General features: G+C 38.7%; 1 protein-coding gene across 4 annotated transcripts in view; it reads left to right on the top strand.

The window, feature by feature from the left end:
- The window catches only part of csnk1g1 (casein kinase 1, gamma 1), a 44,251-nt gene that overhangs the window by 12,418 nt on the left and 5,039 nt on the right, over positions 1–26,794 (top strand). For 2 of the 4 annotated variants that reach the window (XM_084738856.1, XM_084738935.1), the window contains exons 4-12: positions 246–315; positions 11,198–11,349; positions 15,373–15,607; positions 15,717–15,802; positions 16,170–16,254; positions 16,422–16,570; positions 16,676–16,783; positions 19,092–19,202; positions 23,249–23,355. In XM_084738856.1, coding sequence (XP_084594982.1) covers positions 246–315; positions 11,198–11,349; positions 15,373–15,607; positions 15,717–15,802; positions 16,170–16,254; positions 16,422–16,570; positions 16,676–16,783; positions 19,092–19,202; positions 23,249–23,355 — 1,103 coding nt within the window. The remainder of the gene's footprint in view (positions 1–245; positions 316–11,197; positions 11,350–15,372; positions 15,608–15,716; positions 15,803–16,169; positions 16,255–16,421; positions 16,571–16,675; positions 16,784–19,091; positions 19,203–23,248; positions 23,356–26,794) is intronic. The other 2 variants (XM_084739012.1, XM_084739084.1) reach the window with 1 other exon arrangement.

Here is a 26,794-nt window from a genome sequence, read left to right as displayed (position 1 = left end):
CCTGGTTCATCAAAAATTTTGTTGGATGTCGTGTTTGTATATGCCCTTAAGTGCAAGATGAGTCATCAAAATATAACTGTCACACAGAAAAGAGGGTTAATTTCTTAAAGAAAATCCAATCATTGTTTTCTTTACTGATTTAACAAAAATCTGTAAAAAGAGTTTTCTTTCTTTTCACTGTTATTTACAGTTTGTGAGGTTATTGTCATTAATCGAGTACTGGTTTGAATATGTCCACTGTGTAGGAACCAGTGAAGTCAAGGGCACCACAGTTGCATTTAGAGTACCGGTTCTACAAAACACTTGGGACTACAGGTAAGGTCACAGATTTGTTTATCACCCCTTGTGGTGTTTTTGGTGTGACTGCATGACAATGATTTGACTGTTTTGGAAGATCAGCCCAGAAGATTGCATCATTTCCACAACAAGTGATTACTGCACTCAGGTTACGTATTGATTTTAAGCTGGGTCAGCACCTTATTTTAATCTCCAGAACTGTGTGTACATGAGTGAGTGAGTGGCCACGTGCAGAGAGAGAGTTGAATGGTGACCTTGCTTGACAGTACACTTACCAGCAGTGCAATTCAATATGGAAGTGTTGACACAAAGCTCCTCATACACCCACAGAACAGATGCAGCAGCTGATCTATATTTCTCATCCACTGAAAAGATTTCTTTGTTGTTATTTAAGCAGAATATGCGGAATGTGTTGCAGACCTGAGGATGTGTCTTCTGTTTGTCTCCAGTGTTCGTAGTGTTTTGTCTGCAGAAGCCTTTACACACATGTCCAGGTGTGATTGAGCCAATAATAACTTGAGTATCTTCTGTGTTATTCAGTGTCACACTGGCTCAGTGTGAGTCTCCCCTGGTCTAGTCTGGATGTGTTGGAACATGTTTCTGTGAACATAATGAATAACTAAGTGGCTCTTCAAATGTAGTCAGTTAAAGGTATAGTGTCTAAGATCTGAGGGTATTTGCTGGCAGAATATGGAAGAAATGGAATATGATATGCATAAGTTTGTTTTCACTGGTGTATAATCATCTGAAAATAAGAATTGTTGTTTGTTCGTTACCTTAGAATGAGCAGTTTATATCTACAGAGAGCATGGGTACTCTTACACAGAGGCTGCCATGCCGCAACGCCATGTTTCTACAGTAGCCCAGAACAAACAAACGAGACACTGACTTTAGATACAGTCTTTCACGTTTTGAGTGGGTTTCGCAGATACACGCTTAGAAGGGATGAGTGAGATGAAGTGTTCTGTTCCTATAATTTCTTTCTATATTTAAACTTGCATAACTTTTTTGGTCACTTGGTAGCAGTGGAAATTAGCTATGAACACAACACTGACATATTATCACCTCATTAAATTGATATAATTAACTTGGTAGGAAACAGTTGCTCATTAACACATACAGAAGTTACAGAGCTTTATTCTGTTTCTGAGCAAACACTTTAGGGCTGGAAAACCAAAACACTTGAGTTGAAAGATGCTAAAAAGCTCCATATGGCTGGAGGGAAACTACAGAGTTGGGTGATAATTCTCTGTAGGCTCATCACTAATCATTATAAGCGATCCTTTTCACATAACGCAGAGTCATTTGACCAATCTTATTTTAAAAATATCAATCATAGTCACAGTAGGTCATGCATGTGTGAGGTGTGTCTTCATTTAGTACTCATTTATTACTTCTGGTGTTCAGTTCCAAGTATCTGCAGTCAGTAAAGCCCAAATGACTTCAAACCAAATGTTGAAAATGTAGTTTTTCCTGCTACCTGATCTGTGTCAATATATTTTGTAGTCCATTTAAAGGTTGTTTTTTTTTCGTTGTTATTTTTATTTTCCCTTTGTTGACGCGTAATATCTAGTGGCATCTGTTTCTCCCCTACACTGTCTGGTTCCTGGTGTTGAATAGTGATGTCAACACTAATGGCTCAAACACTGACATAACTGTGTTTGTCTTTTTCCAGATCCTCATATTTTTTTTTCCGAGAGTGATGCCCTTTAAACTTTATTATTCTCTGTTCAGAAGGAAGGACAATGCAATAATAGTTGCTTCTCGTCTTCTCTTCCCTTAACTCCACTCCCTCGAGAATTTCTCAGTTTGTCATAAAAGATTAGTCAAGGTCTGCTGACACATCCCTGCTACAACAACCACTGACAGGAATCTTGAGAGGATTAAATGACTACAACAGAGAAATAAATTAAGGGAAAACTTTTTTAGTCTTGGTACTAGAGGAAATGGGTGGGAACACCAGAAACAATGGAACAATAGAAAAATCTTTTTTAGTAGTTGTTCGTTGCTCTTCTGGTAAAATGGTTAAAATAATAATGTATATATTGACCTGGTAGTCACATGAATACACCTAAACTGGAGCTTGTGATTGATTAGAGATAAGGTTGATCATGCTGCCTGGGAAATTATTAATTAAGATTTTTTTTTTCTTACAAATAAGTCACAGTGTTAACGTGAGGCATGGAAAATAAAAGCCATGTTTTTGTGATGTCTGGTCCTTGATGTGCTTTTTGGAGCTCTACATGCGTATATGATAACCAGACTGGGAATATAATGGCTATTGTTTTGCAAAGGCAAGGGCTGGAAAAGGCCAACTGTGCGGAAACTCATTAAATATTTAGAGAGTGGGTCTGCCTCTCTTAGTACTAACCTGCCTCTGTCCTCTCCTCCAGATGGGATAACGTGACCTCATTTCTTCTTGGCTGTGTGCTGTGCCACATTCCTCCCAGCCAATGTGGTTGTCACGGTGTCTGTGCGACAGGGTCTTTATGAATTAATGTGGTCTGACTCAGATGCTCAATCAGGTGTTGTATCTGGTGCATAACCAACTGTCGCTGGGTATTAATGAGGATGATTCAATCAGGAATCATGCATCTCCTCCCATATTTTATGCGAGAGTATTCGTCAGTGCATTTAATAACATTTTGACTGCCGCGTTGGTTTTACAAGACAGCAGACTGTGAGGTATTACTGTGCTGAGGACAAGACGGTTTTGTAGATCAAGAGGGTTTGTTCAAGGGTGGGTGGACACTATTGAGCTGTTGAAGGTATTGGCAGCCAGAGCTCATCATGAAACACTACACCAGCTCTGTGACCATTGCAGTCCCTACGAGTAAACATTTCCCACAGTGACACAGCTTACTAGATTTTACAAACATGTAAAGGAAAAGCCGGAGGTCTCATCCGGGATATCTGTTCCCACTAATGCGAAAACATGCATCATTAAGAATAGAGCTTCTGTCAGTGCACTGTTTTGCTTCGGGTGAAAAAATTTAGCATGTTGAGACACTAGAGAGCAGGGTTTTGAAATTTTACACTATTGGTCTCATTATTTGTATCATGTCATTAAGGGAGAGATTTCAAAGATATTGCACATATAAAAGCTGCACAAACTTGATAATAATCTCCCATTTTAGTCACAGGCTTGACAAAACATTTCAGTGCTACATAACAACGTCTTTGTCAGTTTGGCCTCAGACTGTGTAGTCACGATGACTAATGACTATCATATACATTTCCTTGCGAAACATGATCAAGTATAACAGTCAGACATTTTACAACATGAAATGTTTATGCATTACATAAAGCTGAGGTTATGCTGTTAATTGACTGAAGTCTGAAGCTTGCAACTTTACTTTGGCTATGTGGCACAGATAAATCATTATCTTTCAGTATTTCATGGGCACTGAAGAAATTAATGTTTTTAGTGTTTAAAAATACCATTGAACATGCTTGAACACTTAAACACAGAGTGCAGAGACAAAGACCCAGCAATGATATAATTGTTAATTGCAGTGTTTCACTGTGGACATCGTCAAATGCCAATTTGGTAGGCAATGCCCACCCCTCTTTTGCAGTGTTGTTTTTTTCTTTAACTTTGACAATCATGTTGTTCGTGGTTGCAGATTTTCTGTTCTGTGAAGGTACTCTTCATCCCCAAATAAAATACATTCTTCCTCTTACCTGTAGTGCTATTTATCCATGTAGACTGTTTTGGTGTGAGTTGCCAAGTTTAAGAGAGATTGATTGTAGGGATGTTTGCCTTCTCTCCAATATAATGGAGCAAAATGGCACTTAGCTTATGGTGCTCAAAGTGCCAAAAAAAATCCATTGAAAAACTCATCAGCAAAGTCTCTCCAGAAACCATGACCTAGTTACTCAAGATAATCCACAGACCTTGTTGTGTGCAGTTTCATGTACGAACTGTTTTTTTTCCTACCAAACTATACCTACCGAGTGAATCACTGTGCAGAAGGAGGTGTACATCTACTCATAGAAGAGAGGCTCATGCATGTGGTAGTGCAGGATATATTAACATTAATGACATGTGTAGTGTGGTAGAGAGAAAGTAGTTCCTACATGAAACTGCTAACAACAAGGTCTGTGGAATATCTTGAGTCCCTGTGCCATGATTTCTGGAAAAAGACATTGCTCTTGATTGATTTAAATTTATTTTTTGGCACTTGAGCACAAGAAGTGCAATCTACTTACATTATATCTGAGTGAAGGCAGACATCTCGCCGCATGATATCTCCAAAACACAACAACTCACACCAAAACAGTCTTGGTGGATAAACAGCACTTCAGGTAACAAGAAAAACATGTATTTTTGATTTTGGAGTGAATTGTCCTTTCAGCAAAGTTTTAAAGAATTCACAGTTAATTCCAAATGAATTTTGCAACAGTAATAATGAATTGCTGGTTCTGCAGCTCTGTAACTCATAGAATGTAAATGAATAGTGCACTAGTCAAATGATCCAGCCAACAAATTGACAGATTGACAATTGGCAGAGCAGGTTTAAGGAAAGCGGCCGCTGAACTGATGCAAGCCAGCATATACGGCTGTCAGAAATTAATTTCCAGCAACCAATCACCGGCTGGAGTGTAATCGAAAGTGGATCAGCATAGTGCACAAAACTTGATCTGAGGGCGGAGCTGGCTGTATTCCACAAGAAGCATAAAATATTCTGTAGAGCCAACGCAGACCCAACATGAATAGCCTGTCTCTCCACTTCCATCCCACAAATTTTGCAGTAAAACACACCTGTCATAAATTTGCAGTGTCATACCGTCGGATACACCTTGCACAGGTGGCCAGTCTATCACAGGCCTAACACACTATATATAGTAAGAAAAACACTTTCACTCTCACACCTACAGTCAATGTAGAGTCACGAATTCACCTAACCTGCATGTCTTTTGACTGTGGGAGGAAGCCCACACAGGCACGAGGAGAACATGCGAACTCCACACAGAAGTGCAGCACGCAGTAATCCCAACTTAATTATTATTTCTGTAATAGACAATGTTTTTTTTCCTGTTAGTTAAAAAAACACACTCGGTGTTGTCAACATGGATGAAGAAATCGCTCTCCTTAATCTTTCTGTAGCATTTTTTTGTTGAGCCACAGTGTTGTTCTCACGTTGAACATGTAATACAGAATTACAAAACAATTAAACATGGCAGGTAAAAAATAGACTTAGAGTGAATTTCTATAACCCTTTTTGTCACAGTGATGAATCAGTTATTAATGACAGAAAAAACTGCTACCAGATGGTCCAAATAAAACATCCAAGCTCAGGACGTCTCTCATCAGAGTCCAGAGAAAGATCTGGTCTTTGACAGCAGGTTGAAAAATTGCACACACAGAAAGTTGTGTGCAGGGAGATTTGGGCGAGTGCCTTTCAGTCATATTCATTCATCACACATTCATCTTGTTCTGCTTTTTGTTGTAAAGGACCACAGCCAGCACCTCTATTAGATTACAGTAATCCATAGGAAAATGTATTCTTTGGTCCTTTTACACAGGACGGCTATTTTATGTGATGGCTGACAGAACTGATATTTTTGTGAAAGTCTATAAAACCATTGTCAATATATTTTCTACACTGATGGTTTATTCTTTTCTTATCACAGACTTGCTGATGTAAGTATATGTCCAATATATTGATCCAATATAGTATATTCTTAGTGGGTGTATCACAATTTTAATATTAAGTTGAAAATGGATGCCAATAAGCTTAAAGTTGTAATAATCAAAATCACAGGCAGAATCCCATGATTTTTTTTCTCCCCATCCCCACCTACTTTCAGGGTCCAGTGTGTATCCAAATGAAAAAACAACACTTCAAAGCGTAGCTTATCAGCCGTTACATCACGCTTGATAATAGAGCTGTGTATTGGCAAGAATTTTCATGATACAGGGGTAATGATTCAGTATATTGCGATATAAAACGGTATTGTAAGCAAGGTGAGATATTGCTTTTTTCCAAATCTACTTTTATGAAAACTGTCACAGTATAAAGAACACACCACCATATGCATAAAATCTGAGTTAAAAAAAATAGCTTTTTTATATAATTAGAACAGGAAGATAGTAACAACAGGCTACAGTTTTTTTTTAAAAGATGTACTTTATTATCCACGTCCTTATTCACAGCATTGTTAATTTTTACACATGCACACGCAGTTATTGGGAGAGGTGGTAGAGTGATGGAGTTGCCCAGAATCAGGCACCCCAAGCAGTTTGGGGCTCCTTGGCAGCGCCCAGGAGGTGAACTGGCACGTCTCTGTGCTACCAGTCCACACTCCGTACTTTTGATCCAAGCTGAACATGACTTGAACTGGCCACCCTAAGCCAAGTCCATATGGACTGAGCTAATGCCGTCCCAATTTCTATTCCAAAATCTTTTTCCTACACCCCTACCTGATAACATATTGACTGTCTTTTTTAAAAAAAAATTTGAAAATATAAATGACAGTTGTCAGAATAAAGTCTATTATTTGTTGAGCTTAAGAAATCAAGACTTAACAGTCTCAATAGCAATGCCCGTCAGTGTATAATTAATAGATTAATTTCATTAAAATGACTAAAGCTAACTTTAGATCAGGGCTGGGTAATATAGCTGAACATTTTCGTGATAAAATGGTTAATATCAGACCATATGTAATTTTTGATAATTTAATTTAATGGCCTATTTTTAATTAAAACCAGGAGAAAAAAGTGACATTTAACCGCTTTATTGTGAATTTAACCATCTTACTTTGAAATTAACCACTTTATTTATCAAGGCACAGAGGCAATAATCTTAATAGACTTTAAAAACAACAGCAACAAAACAACTGCCTTACTGCCTGGTGAGCTGACTTTTTTCTTTTTTCTTTTTTTTATTAACTATTTCCTCACTGTCTGCACTCGTTTTCTCACTCCACACTGTTTCTGTTGTGTCACGTGTCGATGGTGCAGTTGAACAACACAGCTGCTAAATGATAACCTGTTTGTGTGTCACTCCATTATCGAGCGATAGGATTATATGCTTTCAGGGCAGTTTGCATTTTGCCTAATGCATTTGAGTGAAACTATTGAACATTTTATTGAACAATTTTCATATTGCTATTGATGAAATGTCTATTGTAGATACATATGACTGTTGTTTTATTGCCCGGGCCTGCTCTGCACTCAGATATTGTTGTGTTTGTGGGGACTGGGGTGTCAGTCTGTAACTTTTGAGCTACATTTGAGCAGACATCATCCCCAGCATGAACTAAATACTGAACTTCAAAGGTTTATTTCACAATTTCGAGCCTTTTGGAAGCATGGTACCTGCAAAATGTTGCTCAAATAGAGGCCAGTAGACTTTGCTGATTTTTACCCAGTGCTGTTCTGCTCTTTCACTTACTGATGCATACAGTCAGTGTGGTTGAAACTGCTGTATTTGTTTGTCTATGTTGCATGCCGATTGCTCGCTTGCAACGCTGTAAAAATGTCTTCAAGACCAAGTCAGTGCTACACTCAGGCATGGCTCTCATTATTTTTAAGAAAACTGGATGAAAGAAGTCAAAAGTGGTGCCTACAAAATTGGTAGCTTCCATCAAAGGTTGAGTCTTTCTGTGCAATTAGAGTCTACTGTGTATTCAATCTCTTATTATGAGGACTGTTTTGTTATAGGTAATGATGGTTCTGCGATCCCTGCTTTGCCTTTGCTTGTAAAAAGCTTGACCAGCCTTGTTTTGAATTGAATAACCGTTTATCCACTTATTTACAGCACATCTCCAATCTGACACATTTTTAGGCCTCCCACAGGCACCCGGGGTTTCAAGGCACTCATTCCTATGGTACAATTAGCAACCCACAGAACTGCATAATGGTGTCCAGAAACACAGGATGGAGCACAGCATGACTCCTACATGCCCATATGCTAGCTGACAGCATTTATGCCACCTTTCATGCTGCAGTGTATTTCCCATCACCCAGCTGGCAAGTCAAATGTCTTCAGCAGCATATTCATATTAATATGTTAAGGCACGACATCAGGATTAGTATTAATATTTAGCTTTCTGATTATCAGTCTCTGCCTGACTTGAGCTACTACTTGAGCAGAATAATAACTTTATGATAGCAATTTGATCCCTTCACTAAACTTTATTGTGCCAACTGATTTCTTGGAGTGCTCTCTTTTCGTCATGGCACACAAAACATGAATGGACGGAGCACACAACCAAGATATTGTCGGCTGACAGTGTGTGTGTGTACAGAAGGAAATATGTTCTTCAAACCTGTACATAAACAGATATAAATATTTTAAGGTCTGAGAACTGAAATGTACCAGATCTAGTCTTGGGAGATAAATAAAAAGAATTACAAATTTCATCTTAAAGCTGCTCTGATTGATGTTTTTATGTTAACTACGGATCAAATGACTATGTGTAATGTGAATGGTGTTGCTAATAGTGATGGAATGTTGGGAGTCCCTGTGTGTGTCTGATCTGTTGACTTCATTAGCAGGATGTTTAATGAAGTTGCCCAAAAAAATACAACTTGTGTTGTAGACTTTTTCACCTACAATTCCTTTTTCACACAACCGCTCCGCAGCGTGTTGGAGGAGGCTTGTTGTTAATGAAGTCACCAGTTCAAATGATCGAAACCAAATTGGTACTGACTGACATCGACACCAACCAGCTGCACTAAAAAAAAAACAACAATAAGTGGACATATACATTAAACAGGAGACTCTCTGTCTTCCATGTTTCTCTTCAGTCTGTGCAATGTAACTGTCAGACTCTTCCCACAAAGCAGAGTGAACAGGTGAGGGAGGGGGAGAGGAGAGATTGTTTACTGATCACCGGATTTTTGGACAAATAGAAAATATGTAAAATGCCAAAATAGGTCATTAAATTTACTTGAGCTGCAGCTCAAACAAAATCTGTGTATGTGAAACACTGCACTACTGAGTGTGTCATCATTCTAATCGCAGTCAGGTTTGCTGCCATGAGTTTGTGAGAGAGTATGAGAGACAGAGAGCAGGTCACATCTAGAAGGGAACCCCAGACCCACCAAAAATTTTGCAAGAGTGATAATTTTAATTGAAACAAGTACAAATCTTGTTAAAGTTTTGCAAATATTGGTTTCCTTCCAGAAACAAACTGAGAGAGGGGAGCAGCTCTAAAAACAGAAAATCAGTTTGTGGCGGTTGATGTTCTTGATTGTTGTGGATTGATTTGTGCCCACACAAATAAATGAATGTGTGCTCTGTGTCTGCTGGATGTCTTAAGCAGTGTGCAGGCAACTGTTTGCTAACATGTTCTCCATATCAACTTTATAAGGTGATGGATATGTCAGAGTTTTCATATTGTTTATAATGAAAACAGTGTCCGCATTTGTAGAAATTTGCCATTGTCAGATTCATTAAGTATATTACTCATACACATAAACACATCTCCAAGTTGACACATGAAAAACAAAGCTACTGTATATACAGTAATACTAGCCTACCTCACAGAGAGTTTTTTGATGTTGCAGTCAGCAGATACTCGATATGAAAGGACTGGCTTCAGGATCAGGGACATGAAAAGCAATCAGGACATTCCTTTTTTTTTTTTTTTTTTTTACTTCTGTGCAATTATAATAATTTCCAAGGACTGGGCACAGCTTAAGCAGTCTGGAAATGCAAGGTCTGTATGATTGAAGCGGCAGCATTTCTTTGAAGTTTCTTGAGGGGACCTTTTTTAATAGGACTCTGACTAGCAGAAAGCAGGGGCAAACTTTGAATCGTGCTCCCCCGAAGGCAATTAACAGTTTGACCTGATTTCCTGTTCTTTGAAACTAAAGTTCAGGATCTGGTCAGGAAGACAGCAAAGGATACAGATCTTACCAATTACAAGTAATTATAAATTGATGGGATTTGAATGTGCAAAAAACTTGAAATCCTGCAAAATGTTAGGAATTTCATACTATGTGTGCAGGATGGTGAAGCTTTGGTTACAAATTTAGAACCCCCTTCTGCATCCTTTTTAGATAATATCATTATAAACTGCAGGAATACAGGAAAAGTTAAAACACTTTACATTCTGCCAGCCTTGTACATTACAATTTTAGGCATTAAGCTCACACACTTTTCTAGAAATCTTGACAGCACACAGAGCTTCAGATCCCAGATTGCCGGTGTTACAAACAACCCATACGAAGGAGTACAAAGATCAGAGCACCGGCCCCACCATTATTACTGTTGCATTATACTGACTGGACAATACTAAACCGCACAGTGACAAGAAGTAAAATAAGAGCCAAGGTGACAGATGGAAGGGATTTTGGAGCAATTAGAGTGAGTAGAGCAGAGAGGATATGATTCAGTTGGGAGGATGTGATATGAGGCAGTGAAAAGATTAGTTTTCAGCCTGCAGTAGAGGAATGACACAGTTCTATTAGTAGGCAGGCGCTGTGTTGTATTTTACTTTAGGGTTAATGTTTACCTAGCAGCTTTCTCTGCTCTCTGTCCCCAGTAACCTTGCGTTGCCCCTCCTCCTGTCTGACCAGTTTGAGGCCTCTTACGGTTCACCTTGGACCCAACTTAGAAATATCATTAGTCAAAGAAGACAAGAATAATAAACACTTTGGCCCCAACTCTCAGAATTCCCACTAGTGTTTACAACAAATTGAAGGCACAATCTGTTTTTTTTTTTTTTTTTCCTACTAACTAGTATTTGTTTTTCTTCCAACAGTTTGCTATTTGTGATCTAAGAGGTTAACGGTGATCTTTCATGTCTTTGATGCACTTGCAAACACATAGTTAAACAGTGAAGACTTTAGATTGCTTTGACAAATGTGAGGATGTGCAGCTGTGTCCAGTGAGCTTGGACCTTTGTTTCTTATAAGTCTAATTTCTTTCGTCTTGTGTTTCAGCTGAAGGCGTGCCCCAGGTGTTTTACTTCGGCCCCTGTGGGAAATACAACGCCATGGTTCTGGAACTGCTGGGCCCAAGTCTAGAGGACCTCTTTGACCTTTGTGACAGGACCTTTTCACTGAAGACTGTCTTAATGATAGCAATTCAGCTGGTGAGTATAGAGCATTATTTGTTGCTGCCCTGTAAAAAACAAAACAAAACAAACAAAAAAAAACAAAAAACACTTTTCTCCCAGTTTGATCATTTTGAATTTTTCACTAAAAATTAAGGAGGGACTGCTCCTTTATGAGTTGAGACACTTCTCCTGTTTCTTATGCCAAACAATTTACAAAGCCACTGAATCATTGTAGAAATTCATTGCCACAAAGCTGAAAACACTTTCTTAGCTAACTGTGGGAGAGAAGAGTTTCTCATTGGGCACAAAAGACATTAATATGACACAGTTAAAAAAGCTACAACTCACTTATTATGACTGATGAAATGTTACTACTTAAAATTTGTGTGGGAAAAAAACAGGCAATGGATCAAAGAACCAGAACCACATTAATATTCACTCTGACGTAATGGCTAATTAAAATAACTGTGGGTGCTGTTTGTTGAACAAATGAAGTCCATGTAAAAAAAACAAACATGGTAGCTGTACTTTAATAGTTTGCATGGTGAATTTAGTGTAGTTTACCACAGCATTTATTACGTCAGTGCTCAACACTTGGTTGGTGTGAACCTGGCTTTAATACAAATGGGATTCCCAGTCACTGTTTCATTCATTGTTACATTGCCATGTCATCATGACGCCAAGGTGTGTTAACCTCAACACTTCCTGCAGATGTTTCAAATGAAAGTCTTGCAGGGATTTTGCCCCTTGAATTACTGGACTGGTTTTGATGTGAAACAGATTGAGGAATTTTGACAACAAATCTCAACATGTCCACTGCCTACTTTTTTTGCTGCAGCTGTCAAACACATCTCAGTCTTTCTCTACAGATGGGGTTCGTTCAGTTGACAACTTAATTTCACTCAGTTGACTACTGAGAAACTGTGAAAGACAGTTGAAAGCTCTGGAAAAGGCTAGACAGTGGAATGTTTTATCAAACTGTTTTCAGCGGCAAGATTGAACTTTTACATTTCGAATCGCAATCTCAAATTGTTGTAAATTGTTGCTGATTACTATAGGTATCTTGGCCATTCAGTTAATAGAAAGAAGTCATTATTATCATCATTATATAGACTCCAGCATCCCTGGAAGGAAGAGGTTCATTTTTGGGACTTTGAACTTAAGTTCAAAATTCTAAATTATGAACTATGAACATGAACTAGTTCATTTTGATGTATGTGAACCAAACTTAAAGTTAGCTCATGTGAAGTGTGAACTTGCATAACACTGCCCACAGAGCAGGAGGGAAGGCAAGGTACCAGTGCAGAGGCTCCCATTACCCAGTGTGCAAATTAGCAATCTGTCTAGTATGTGCTACTGGGCAGAGTCAGGTAGACTGGAAGCTGTCAAGAAGTGCAAAGCCATCATTGAATCTCATTAAGTTTGAGCAGCTCAGAGGGTGGTTTGACTGAGTCTTTTAGGCGCCTCAGACATTTCAAAATTTCTAGCATTTCATTTTGTCAGCACAAAATCTGCAGTGCTCTTGTAATACAGATAGCCTCTGCAAATTTGTAAGGAAACCTACAAAACAGCACAACATAAGCAGCATGGTTTTGTGCAAGTCAAAGTTGCTAAAGCCTGCATCTCAGCCAATCTCTCCTCTGGATTGATCATGTAGATCCTCCTCTTTAGTTTTTGGCACAAATAAGTGATGCCACAATAAGTGCTGTGAGCTTATACTCCCACTCAGAAAGAGTGTTTCAGGGTGTCAGGAAGCCCTCAAGATCAAATCGAGTAAAGGATCTTATTACTCACACCATTAGTAATTTTTCCATTATGTAACTCTTATTCCTGTCAATTACAAATATCTTCTTGGAAGGTAACAGCTAGCTATGAGCACTTGGTTAAAATTACTCATCTATTAACATGTTGTTGTTCTGACTCTAATTGCTGGCACTTTCATAGTCGTCAGTCCCTGCAGGATGATTGTGCATCTCTGTTGGTGTTGAGCCAGAATTTCAAACCACTAACTGAGGCTTTTGTTGTGTGATAGTAATGGGCCACTGTGGTAGCTGTGCAGCATGGTGAATTAATCATTGGCCAATCAGCATAAATTAATTGATGACTGTTTTATAAATGATTCATCATTTACCAGGTAATAATAATACTTAATATGCTGTAGTTGTAGTTATGAGTAATTGTAAAATTACTCAAATAGATTATATTAATCAATAATGAAAAAAATCATTAGTTGCAGCCTGAAGCCCTATTCTGATAGGACTATTACTTGGGAACCTATAGTAATTTGTTATAATTGTGGAGGTCGTTTATGATCTTAATTCTGTGAGTCTGCCAAGTGCAAAATTTGTAAAGTAAAAAGTTCACCACAAAGTACCGACCATATTTCACTGAGCACAGAGGTGATGAGTCCCATTAGAATCAGCATCTTTGTAATTTGGGATCTTTTTTGTTTGTTTTTGTTTTACTTTTTTTTTTTTTTTTCCTCTGTGCCTTTTTTCTGCCTCTTTCCTGGTCAAGAATTATCAAGACAGCATTAGCAATTGTAAATGCAACTTCAGGAGGCACTGAAATTAATGTTATGATTGTCTTAAGTAAAGTGATTCTTACCTTCACGATTCCTAATTTGATTTTTTTGCCTGCTGAATTGATTTCTTTAAATAACTAGTGCTTAGTCTGTTAGCTAGATACTAACATATAATGGGAATGCTCATCGACATGCTAACAAAAATTTGCATGGAAATCACAGTAACATTATCTTAACAAACTGATCCATATTACTTCACATGCTTAACATACAACAACATGTCTGCTCATATTTTCATGCATATATTTCCTCTGATCTGTTGAAACAAACTAATAGCTGCTGATGTCACATTGTTAACTCAGTCTGCTACTCTGGCTTCAATGCTCCTTACTGACCAGCTACAGAAACCTCAAAGGGACAAAACTCAAAATTCGCAGTTTCAAAGTTCAGTTTCATTTTTGAATGATGTTCATGCAAAGGCTCTTAATGCTGTGTGCAGTTTACATGGGCTCTGTTTATTTTGGCCTAACATCTTCATGTATTTATTATTTTTCTTATGGCACTAGCTTTATGAGCAGGAACAGCTGAGGTTCATAAAGTATTTTATTTACTACTTTTATAAGCAGGATAGCAATGATGCTGCTGAAATAAAACTTAGAAAGACTGACAAACGTGATGTGCATTGCTTTGGGGAATAGGACTCATTATACAGTCTCTAGAAGTGTATGATTCAACTTTTTCTCATGGTCTTGTCTTAAAAAAGCAAAGTATTTTGGGAGATAAGTGTATTGTCCCAGCCCTATAAAATACAGGCTTTGCATATCCTGTGTAAATGCCCAGCATGAAACACAGGCATGTGTTAATGTCAGAATTAAATGAGGTCCCCTGATAATACAAGTCCTGTGCGAACAGAGCTCTAGTGTAATATAATAACAAGGATTTTACAGTGATAATTGGTTCACTTTTGGTAGATGTCTTTAAAAGGTTACTCCAGCATTTAACTAGTTAATTCTCATAAAGTTATGGGACTTGCAGTAGACAGAATGTTCAGAATTGACACTGGAGAAGCAAAGATACCCTGACTTTCAGTCAAGAGTATGGATGAAACGCTGGATCCTACATTTCCCATAATGCAGCTCAATTGCATCTTTCATTAGACCTTCCATGACGAGTATATACCTATGTCTTTCAAACTTGACCTCCCCAGTTTCCTGTCCAAGGCTTCTGTCATACATCTGTAGTCTCCAAGCTGAAATGTTTCAGGTGATGTCACTCGAGCCATTTTCTCAGACTTGACAACTGTAAAATTGATGGAGTGCCCCTTTAATGTGTAACAATGCTCAATCAATTACTCAGGAAGTACTGTATTGCAGTGCTGTTGAAAAGACTGACATGTTGCAGTTGTCAACTGTCACTCAAAGTGTCAGTTTTGAGTCATTTTGAGATCTTGGTTCATATTTTGTTGACTTTGTGGACAGGTTTGTGGTTGGATCAGATTTCTTTTTTGCTGACTCTGCTGTATTCTTTCTCATCAGATTTCTCGAATGGAGTATGTGCACTCGAAAAACCTCATCTATAGAGATGTAAAACCCGAAAACTTTCTCATCGGACGGCAAGGGAATAAAAAGGAACACATTATCCACATCATTGACTTTGGCCTGGCCAAAGAGTACATCGACCCCGAGACCAAAAAACACATTCCATACCGGGAGCATAAGAGCTTGACTGGCACTGCTCGATATATGTCCATCAATACGCATTTAGGAAAAGGTGAGATTCATTTCATAGTTGTTGTTTATGTTTTGCTACTGTACTGTTCAGAAGTGTTTATTGTGTGAGGTGGCTTGGCGCTCAGATGTTATCAAATGTATTCATATAGAGCAAAGCCGGCGAGATGACCTGGAGGCCTTAGGCCACATGTTCATGTATTTCCTTCGTGGGAGTCTACCATGGCAAGGACTAAAGGTATGCCAAGTAGCTGACATGCTTTGGTAACAGTATGTCTCCTTGAAATCATGATCAGTTAGATCAGTATGATTGTTTTATTGACAGCTGTTTCTGAACAATTTCAGAATTTCAGTTTTGTGTTAAATTCCAAATTCAGAATTATTACAAGTGAGAAAATGTAAATATAAAGACTTCGGTTATCAGTGTTTTCAATAAGATTTTAACCAGTTTTCAGTTTTTGTAACCCGGTGGAGTGTACACTCTGGTCCTAAAAGTTTCTTTTAATCAGTCTGTATTAGAAATCAGGAACTTATTAAGAATAACTGATCAATGCTCATTGGACATCAGACTCGGTTCATGTGTCTTTCTGTTGATTCTCCTGCAGGCCGACACATTGAAAGAACGATACCAGAAGATCGGAGACACAAAACGAAACACTCCCATCGAGGTCCTCTGTGAGAACTTCCCAGGTACATTGATGATTGAAAATGATCACTTAGATATCAGCTGTGATTTGACCTGTTCTTTTGCAAGTTTTCCAAATAAAATGTTCTGAAATGTAATCCCACTACATAATTAGAGTTCTAATAGCCATAAAGCCTAAACCATTATTTTTTTCTCTTTTTGTGTAATTCAGAGGAGATGGCCACCTACCTACGATATGTGCGACGGTTGGACTTCTTTGAAAAGCCAGACTATGAATACCTGAGGACTCTGTTCACTGAACTGTTTGAGCGAAAAGGATATACCTTCGACTACACTTATGACTGGGTTGGCAGACAGATAGTAAGTAATGCATATAAACTGTTAAAAGATACATTTTAAGTCGAGAAGCAGTTTTTAGCAAGCTGCTTGACTGCACAGTGTTTAACTGATTTTTGTTCCACTCAGCCCACACCAGTAGGGTCTGTCCATATAGACTCTGGAGCATCTGCTGTCACGAGAGAGAGCCATCCTCACAGAGACCGGCCCTCACAGCACGCACCAATTAGAAATCAGGTACGCCGGGTTTTGTTATTAGTAGTGGGCGTTTACGTGTGTGTGTTTTGCAAGGCTTCAAGTGAAAGCAAGAGAAACAGTGCATCACAACTTGAAATGTGTGTTTCGGTGTTTCTGAGTACCACCCCACATGTCAACAGAGAACAAAGCTGCATTTCCACTGCATGGTTCGCCTCGACTCGACTGGTTTTGCTTTGGTTTTAGATAGTACCTGGTACTTTTCTTTTGGTATCAGCTTGGTTGAGGTTCCAAGTGAGCTGAACTTAGACTAAAAGGTGACTGTGGACCACTGATTGGTCACACAGGAAGGGACATCCTGCACAAACCCAGTTTTTTTAAATAGCCAAGCTACCATCAAGCAACAAATCCATGCTGTGGTCTAATAATGAAGTGCAGATGAACAAAGGAACATCATCCCTTCATATCTGTTGTTATAAAGCTATGTTCCAGACAGATTTTACTTGAAAATTCATCTATCTATCCTGCTGTCATGAAGAAGTAGTCTGACATCACACAACAATGGCAGCACCCATGAAAGCTTAAAATAAAACATGCTATCATATAGTAAAACCTGTTCTACATGTAAAGTGTTGTGAAAATAATGTAATCAGTTTTTAGAGTCAATTTTCTAAGACAAAATATCAAAATTCTCTTTAAAGTTTTCACATATGAATATTTTGTGATTTCTTTACTCCTCTGTCATTGGACATTACCTTGACTTTTTGGGAAGGGATAGTAAAGATGAATTGATAATGAAAATTAGCGTGAGTTACAGTACTACCAGTGTTATTAGGTGCCGTAAAATAAAATGTATAATGATATCTGTTACCTCATGCAGCGTTTTCCCTCCTCTGGCTTGTTTATGCAAGGAGGCTCCACTGCTGAGAGTTCAATTGTGTGCACACTTGCCAGAGAAACATCAGTTTGTCACAGTCAGCCACGTTTTTTGTTTACTTTTGGCTTTGTGCACCTGGAACGCTTTGAAGTCAGAAGTTGGAAATCCTGACCACTGACTTTGACTGGATCTCAGCATAAGAGTAGCAGAGCCTCCAGTATGTGTGGTGAATGTGTTGTTGAGGGAGAGAAAGCGAACGGCAAAGAGTGGCGCTAAGTGTAGTCGAGCAGAGGAAAAGGTGAGCAGTGAATTTGTGAATTTGGCAGTAAATGTGCAGTATAGTTTACAGGTTCTGAATGAATGAAGGCCACAGCTTCTCAAAACCAAAGCGTGTGTGTGTGTGTGTCAGCTCCACCTACATTAAGGGAGTACTACCTGCGGTGGAAAAACAAAGTGAAAATACAAAAAGCGAGTACCATGTAGTGGAAATACAGCTTTGGTCTCAGTGTGACCTTAAACGTTTCCTGCGAATGAGGGAAACTGTAAGACGGCATGTTTAACAACTCAGGATTCTTCAGTTGTCAGGATCATTGTCACCAGACAAAGCTAATATGCATGTAGAGTTACAATGGTGTTTAATGCCAGTTATCTCTATATTCTTGTTTGGGACAAATTAGTGAACAGTATAGTTATTATGGGTGGACTGTTGTTGAAGTATGTCAGAACACTGCATTCTACTGATTGACAGCAGCCCACAAATATGAAGATAACTGAGATGATGCTTTATTATCATTTGCTTACTGTACTAGATTGAAATGAGATGGACTAATGGATGGTGAAGGTGGAATTATTTGATTTTGTATCAGATGGAACAGGAGAGACCATAAGAGTAGTTGTCAGTGCAGGTGTATAACACTGATGACATTTCTTGCCAGGTTTTCCAAGCGACTGCAGTTCACCCTTGCATATGTTTTTGTGGTTTCAGAGCTGTGATTCAAATTCTTACAATGTTTTTTTCTCTTTATAAGATTATATAAGGTGAATAAGAAGAGAAAAGTTCACTGTGGAATGTACTCTACACTTTGGTGCTTTGATTACTGTTGTTAATTGCTGTTAAGAAGAGAACTTGTACTATACTTCAGGGTTTTTTGGTTTTTAGATTTGTGTGTTATTTAAGAGTAATGAGATTGAGGCCAAAGTCTGAGATTTAAGAGCTTACCTCCGTTTGGCCTCAGACTCATTAGTTTCTGGTTCAGTTTTCTGGCTGAAGCCTTGCTTTGATTTTGATTCACTCTTTTATTTTGTTACATTTTTTTTTCTTCTCCATTTCTCATGCTGCTTTGCATGGTACCTGGCCTCGCACACCCATCTTTCCTAATACAATTATTCCATCACTCCCCCACCCCCACCCCCCCTTCCCATTGCACCCCCCCCCCCAATCCCTCATCACCGATGCCCCCAACTCCTGAGCAGACAGCGGTCTCAGATCGACGAGGAGCATGGGAGGTGCAGCCCACACGCCAAGCAAACTCCTCCTATCTGACCTCCCACCTGGCAGCGGACAGGCACGGGGGCTCAGTGCAGGTATACACCCCTCACCTGATCAACCAACAGCCCCCACCCAACTCTATGGAGTCAGATCTGTCTCATAGGATAGAATACAGAATAATAAGAAATGTTTAAGGATTAAAATTTAACAATACTCAGGTGTATCATAAAACTTTTTCATATCTTAAGCCAATCTTTGTTTAATTTTTGTTGCTGGTATTAAATTAAGGCTATTTTTACACTATACACTTTCAGATGTACTTCCCAGGTTATACAGAAGAGATAAAATTGTACTATCAATTTTAAAATATTTTATTCATCTCAAGAAAATATAATTGATCAGAAATTAATGGTATTTCCTGAATGTTATTGGTATTTCTAATTACTGTCATTTCTGGTTCATATGTACAACAGTATATACCAGATATTTTACCAGGATATGACATTTGTCTTGTATTTTAGCTTTGTGTGTGAGACAGATCTACAACCATATACCTCCCCCACCCCTTTACCCCTGGCTGGGAAATGTTATTTTTTCTGCACCACCATATGCATGTCATCTGGTGCCACCCACCCCAGATGGTGAAGATGTGGTTTTAGCTTTATAAACAGCAGCCCTGGTTGTGGCATTTTGATCTTAGGTCCTACAACTCTTCATGGCACTTGGACATCCCTTGCAAGATCAAGAAGCCTCTTGCATGGCAGGGTGATCTGGCTTAGTCGGCTAAGTGCATGCTCTTAAGTCGTAAAGGGTCATTATGCTGAAAGGAACATCCTGGTGTAATTTTGACAACTTGCCATTGCCCAAGACTGTCCCGGTGTCTAACAAGCTCTGTTTGCATAGGTGTGTACAGTGTACACTTAAGAAGATCTCTGGTTATTCTACTAAATGCCATTCACTGCCACTCATGTTGACATTATTAGGAGATTTGGAAGCTGCCAGGCATAGAACAGGCATTTCACCCACGTTATTTATACATGGGTCTCCTGGCACATGACAATGTCCACAGTGAAAGATTGCAATGGATGATGATATTGTTGCTGGGTCTAGAGCTTAGGTGTGTTAAAAAGAAAATAATGCAGACATCATGAGGAAATAGTGTCACAAACAGCAGCGACAGTTTCTTTTTATTTTCTCCTCCACATGTCAAAAACGAACTTTAGGTAACAACTCTGTGACAGCTCTGAGGGGACACTACCTCAAACACAGAAAGATTTTAAATCACGATGTTAGGAAGGCAGAGGGCTCGTTTGTCACTGGCAAAAACGCGTCTCTCAAGCTCTGACTGGAGTCTAGCAATGCTAGCAAGCTTAGCTGTTATTCTGTTATCTTACAATATACCAACTGCTGTGGATTTAATTCCATTTATGAGTTTATATAAAAAGATGGTTAAAACAGTTAACTTTCTGTATAGACTGTCTTTGATTTATATTAATGCAAACATATCATGGCTGGGCATTATAGCTGAAAAATTAAAGCAATAAACAATAAAATGTGTAATTCCAGTCGATATGTACAATGAGTGGGACATTGTTGGGAAACGACCCCAGACAGAGTTCACAGAGGGGTCTTGAATCCCCCCAGAGGGGTTTATTTCGTAATTATGGCTTCACCTGCTCACCTTACATTATCCTGCTTAATACATGACTACTTACTTTATTAAAAATCAACAAAAAATCAATAATTTGACACATTAATTTAAAAATTATGTTATTGATTTTAAAATTACTTTATAGCCCCTGCAGAGTCTTATGATCAGAACTGTGCCCATAGCAGTGGTCTGTTATTCAAAGCAATAGTCTGCTTTTTGAAATAACAGTCCTTAGAATGCTGTAATTGACCAATCAGAATTGAGTACTTAACAAAGCCACGTAATAAAGATAATTATCGATCATTTTTAATGACCAGTTTCTAATAAAGACAAGGAGAAAACAGGTTAAATTTAACAGCTTTATTTTGAATACAACAATACACCTGTTTATTGTCTATTGCAGATACATATTGCTGTTGTCTTATCACCCAGGCCTCCAACATATTGTATTTGTCTATCTTTTGAAAGCTACACAGTTATGTTCCAATATCACACAGTTTTACCTGATATTCTTCAATCTGTAAAGACTTCAACACCAACACTGAGAAGGTCTTGCTGGAGAAATAGCTGACAATGAAGAAGGCAATCCCAAGCACAAAACTATAGAAATCCAATCAAAGAAATTTTCTTCACATCACTTGATACCAAAAATGTATTTATATCTATCTATATTAACTCAGTGTGACACGAAGTTGAACCCACACAGATGGTGGTGATCTGTAAGACTTTTTATTCATGCTGGTAAGCAGACAGAATAGCTCACTTGTAGTAGCTCCGTTACCTCCAGCAATCACATGATTCTGGTCTCTTCTAAAACAGAGTTCTGATTTATGTGTGCAAAGTTGAATGGGTTGTGGTGGTTGCAGTAATCTTACTGAAAGTAAACAAGTAGTCACAACATACAAAAATATTGCGTTTCCTGCATCCAGCAACTTCATCTCCTGGAGATTTTTATGCACTGTTTCAACATAAATGGAAGTGAATGGCGTTAAGTTGGCTAAGGTGTGCACTGTACACACTTATGGACACAGAACACACATTTTTACAATAATTATAATGTGATTTCTTCTACAGGTGAATGTGACAATCAACAATTTGTCTTTTAGCAGGTCGTGTCTTTTTGTTTGTTTTGTGTCTTATTGTTCATCTTGTGTCTTTCTGATTTGAGAAAGGTTCGTGTTGTTACAAAGTTTTCCTCTGTACTGGTATATGGGCAGGGAGGTGAATTTCAAAAGTCAAAATTATTTTAATTCATATAGATCTGTGGTTAGATGTCAACATTTTAAACATACTGTGAATGAAAGCCTCACTTATGATACCAAACAGACATGAGCGTGCTATGTGAATTTCCTTTTAAGTGGGGTAGGATGAGGTAATTATCCATTGTCAGTATATTACCTACAGTAAATAGCAGTCGCCATGCCCCAAGTTTGGGGATCAGGTCGCTGTACGCTAGACATTTCAATGGTTTACCTTACAATCAGACAGCCTTTTTTGACAAGAAAATAATCTGCCATTATACAGGGCGAGTATCATCCTCTTCAACACAGCCTGGCTCCTTAAGCAAAATCATTTTCAATTTTCCTCACAGAACAAAGGAGATCCTGGCCTGCAGCTGCCTCAATCAATTAGGTTGCTTATGTTATTTTGTGACTAAGGTGTTTTAAAAGCTTAGTTTGGATTCACCAAAGTCACAAAATACACAAACTAACAAATCAAGGCAGCGCTGGTCCAGCAACTCCTATGCTCTGTGTGATTTTTCTTAGAGAGTCTGGTTGCTTTAGTGAGAGTGATTATTTGGCTTCTATAGTGGCAGTTTCCTATCAGAAAATGCTGTCTGCCCAACGAGGTAAAGTTGAGAACATATTCGAAATAAAGCGTAGGCATAAAATGATTTATTTTAAAGAGGACCTGTATTGAAGTGCCTAAAATACACTTTGCTGCTGAACCTGTCCACAGCAGTACATTGTTTAGCTTCCATGCTGGTACCCCTGCTGCATCTCCACACTGGGGGCGTATCGACTGCCATCTACTGTAGATAATACACTATTGATAAGTACCTCATACAACCCCAACCATCCCTTTAAAGGCTGAAGCTTTTGCAGTTTGCTGATATTGCAGTGCAGAGTTTTGAAGAACCTTAAACTTGACAGTTAGTCCTCAATGGAAACAAAAAGATGGATGGAGTTTAACAAATTTGCTTTAAACTGCTGTGATAGTATCAAAGAGAGGCACCCAGACATGCATCAATACACACTGATAACACCCAGAGTGGCTACGGATACAAAATGCAAGCAGGAAAAAAACACATCCACTTATGTGCTTTTTGTGTTATTGATGTGTTGTTGTTGTTTCCATAGAGGAGACGATAAAAGTGAAGTGAATTGGTTTTTAACCAGAAGAGCTCTCCATCACAGCAGGACCTGTTTTTCACATTGATTCTGGCCAACGTCTCAACCGTTTTTGAAGTAACACCCGTCTGTACTACAGGTGGTCAGCTCGACCAACGGGGAGCTGAACGCAGACGATCCGCTGGCAGCTCATTCCAACGCTCCGATTACAGCTCAGGCAGAGGTGGAAGTGGTCGACGAGGCCAAGTATGTGTCACACACCCGCCACACCACTCCTCCATGTCCATCTGTCGCTTCCTCTCTTTCCCGCTCTTCCTCTCTACCTCTCTCTGTCCCTCTCTCTCACTTTTTGCTATGCTGTGGAATTGTGACAGCCCCCCCGCTCCACCCCCCAGCTGTCATCCTGCTCCTGCTCCTCTTATCTTCTGTCTGACTGTGTGGGTTTTTGATCTTTACTGCTGCCTGTCTCCATGCTGTTCTCTCAATAAGATTTTTTTTTTTCCAAAAGAATGAAAAGCCGATGCAGATTAACTTCTCAGTCGGAGATAATGCAGTTTCTCACACCTGCAGACTGAACAGTCAGACACTAACACAGCCTACACTGGCAGCCTCTGAGGATGTCACTTAACCTTCTAGCAGCCTTAAAAAAATCCTCTAGTATTGATCAACCTCATCATGTCTTTAATAGTAAAAGGAATAATCATCACAATGCAAATTCTGTTAGTGTCTTGTGGTTGCAGCCAGTTTAGATCACGCCAGATTGTCCACATGGTAACTTAGTCACATATATAAAAATGCACATGCTGTCATCGTACGTGACGTGCCACTTCTTTATCTCCCCTTTGAGAGGCAAACGCGGGGAGGGGACATAGAAACTACTGTCGTTGGCATTCAGTTCAGTTCATCTTGGAGCTGGTAGCAGTAGCTAAACAGCTACTTGTGCTGGTCTTCAGCACCAGTGGCTGGAATGATGCCATGCTGCATGGCTGGCCGCCCACTGTGCAAAAACTGCGCTGCTGGCTGAATGTCACATGATTCAGCTGACTGAGAAGAACTGAGTGCAGCTCTTCTGAGACAAAAAAAATATGTTAATGGAGAAAATACGTGCTTTGCAGTTGGAATTTGAGGTTGTTTGATATTACACATATTAATTATTAATATAAATAAATGTTATTTACATTATTTTATTTGATAAAAGTTCAAACAGAAACATGGGAGAGAAACTTCATGATACAGTGATTTTTTTTTCCCACAAGCTATAGTAGAAGTACTGAGTGCTACACATGCTGAGACATTTAAAAATGGCGCTTTCTCCCTAGTCATCAGCACAGCCGCCTTTGTGTTGAGCCAGTCATTTTATTCCAAGTCTCAGCTTTGCTTGAGGGAGTAGAGTGTCCTGATTTGGCCCCCAGTCAGCTTTGTTGCCAAGTAGGACCACAGTAGTGCAGGTCAGCCCAGTTATTCCCTGCAGACAGGCAGCAGTGGAAACATTAATGATTATCTTACAGCAAAGACTGGATTTACTGGGCCAGCTGAAAAACGCTGTTTGATGAAAATGTTTGTACAATATCAACTTAGCAGGTGTAGTTGGTTTTGTGGGCGTGTAGCTGGTAGGCATGACTGGTGTGTAAAGGTGCTCAGATTGATCGACCACTGATCATTGTTGAGGAATATTTGTTCTAAATCGTTTTATTGTGATCTCTATAAAGGCTGATTATAACAGTTGATCAGGGGATGAAGTGGCAGGGTCTGAAATTAACACCCGCCAGCCTCAAAATGTGGGTCCGTTTGGGGAGTAAATCTGGGAAATCTATCCGCCACACTGGTGGGTATATTTTTGTGCCAAAATAGTTGAAAAAATGAGTCTACCACATTTTTATGGCCGTGCTGCTTCTGTTTTCTGCTATCTGCGTCGCAGTTTAAGACAGATGTGGGTGCTGACAGGGACTTAATGGTGCATTCAAGTGCACCTCATAAAGTCAGACATCTATGGTCGAATGGCCACAAAGGTTGTTTAAAACGGAAAATTTTCTCATTTTTATCTGTTTTTGTTGTTGAAATAGATCTTTCATCATTTTTTTTGTCACTATATTTTCAATAATTAGATGCTAAAATCCTTGCAATATCCTATTCATTTCTACATGGGCAGATTTAGAAACTTCTATTAAAAAATATTATCAAAATGTGAGGAAGCTCAGTTATTGTTGTATAACATTTCTCCATGTCCAAAAAAAAAGCTACAATAAATGAATACACTCCATGATCAGTGATCAGTATATGCCAATATTGCTTTCAACTTTTACCCCCAAAAATCCTGACTGGACCACGCTTATATCTGAATGAATACCATTAAGTACGGTATGAATACTGCCCAAATTTGTAACTCTTTACCGGGTTTAGAAAAATGCCAAAATTGGTACATAAACGATTCAAACAGTGGAACATTTCTTTAATTATAAAAGGTGTGTGGGGTTTTTTTTTCATGGTTTCACAAAATATTTTTTTCTGATTTTAAAAGTGTAAGTCAGGGCTGAATTAATGATCCATTGAGCAGATAAAATTATTCAGAAGCGTATGAACCCCATTGTCCTGTATCATAAAGTACATTTCATCCTGTAGCATTTTAATAAATTATTTTTATTGCACTGTATATCTTGGTCTAAAGTGAATTTAGATTCAGTCCAGGTCTCTTAGTTATTGTAGTATGTTGCAGGGATTTACCATCTTTCCCACCACACTCCATCAAAGCCACCGTGTAAAAACATAATTCTCCTCTGCTCGTCTCCTCATGAATCTCCCAGAGGTTCGTTCACTTTAATCTGCGCTCGTTTCTATTTCTGCCCACATGACAGGCCTTCCTCCCGTTGTCTCCATTCACACAATTGTTTGATATGATGATTGGTTTGTTTACTGCCAGCCTCTTTGATACCGCGTCAGACAAGTTGATGTTTGATATAAGTACATGAAGTAATGAATGCAAATCATACGTCTGATGCACTTTGATTAATATTTTGCCTTTTGAGGGAATATCAAGTTTCCACGGTGAATTAATAGCACATGTATGGTCGGCTCTTTCATCTTTTATCTACATTCATGGGTTGAAATTTGCTTCTGACTGTTGAACAATAACAAATAATTGTCAGTCTGTGCAAACTTATTCTGGATTTTGGTCCACCAGTAATGTGCAGTAATATGCAGATCATAACACAAGTTTATGCATCTTCCTGCTGTAGTAACAGCAGTTACACTGGATTTGGTTCATTGATAAATTGAGAATTTTAAATAACATTTCACGAAAATAGAGCAATATACCTGAAATTACAAAATGTGACACCAATAAGTAAATGACTTAATAGCTGTGGTTTGGTTACAATATTTGAATATTTTCCAACAATTTTAAACTGCAAAATGTACTGCTGACTGTAAAACACACATCTTTCACAGTATATTTACATGTTAGCATTGTCAAAAATATTTAGCGATATCAATTCTGAATATTTGACATGCTTTCAATGCTCATTCTCTGTAGCATTGATACTCCAGCCTCGCTTTCTTGTTCTCTTCTCTCCGACAATGAGTTGACACACACACCACTGCACGTGTATATATAAATAAAACAAAGTCAGACTGCAAATGTCTCCTAACAACTGATTTACACATTAAAAATATCTTTACTAGCTGAGAC

This window comes from Lutjanus erythropterus, chromosome 1, assembly GCF_056507025.1.
Source record: "Lutjanus erythropterus isolate fLutEry1 chromosome 1, fLutEry1.hap2, whole genome shotgun sequence".
In the NCBI taxonomy this organism is placed as follows: Eukaryota; Metazoa; Chordata; class Actinopteri; order Lutjaniformes; family Lutjanidae; genus Lutjanus; species Lutjanus erythropterus.
Note: the sequence above shows the minus strand (reverse complement) of the source record. Positions and strands in the feature narration are given on the sequence as shown.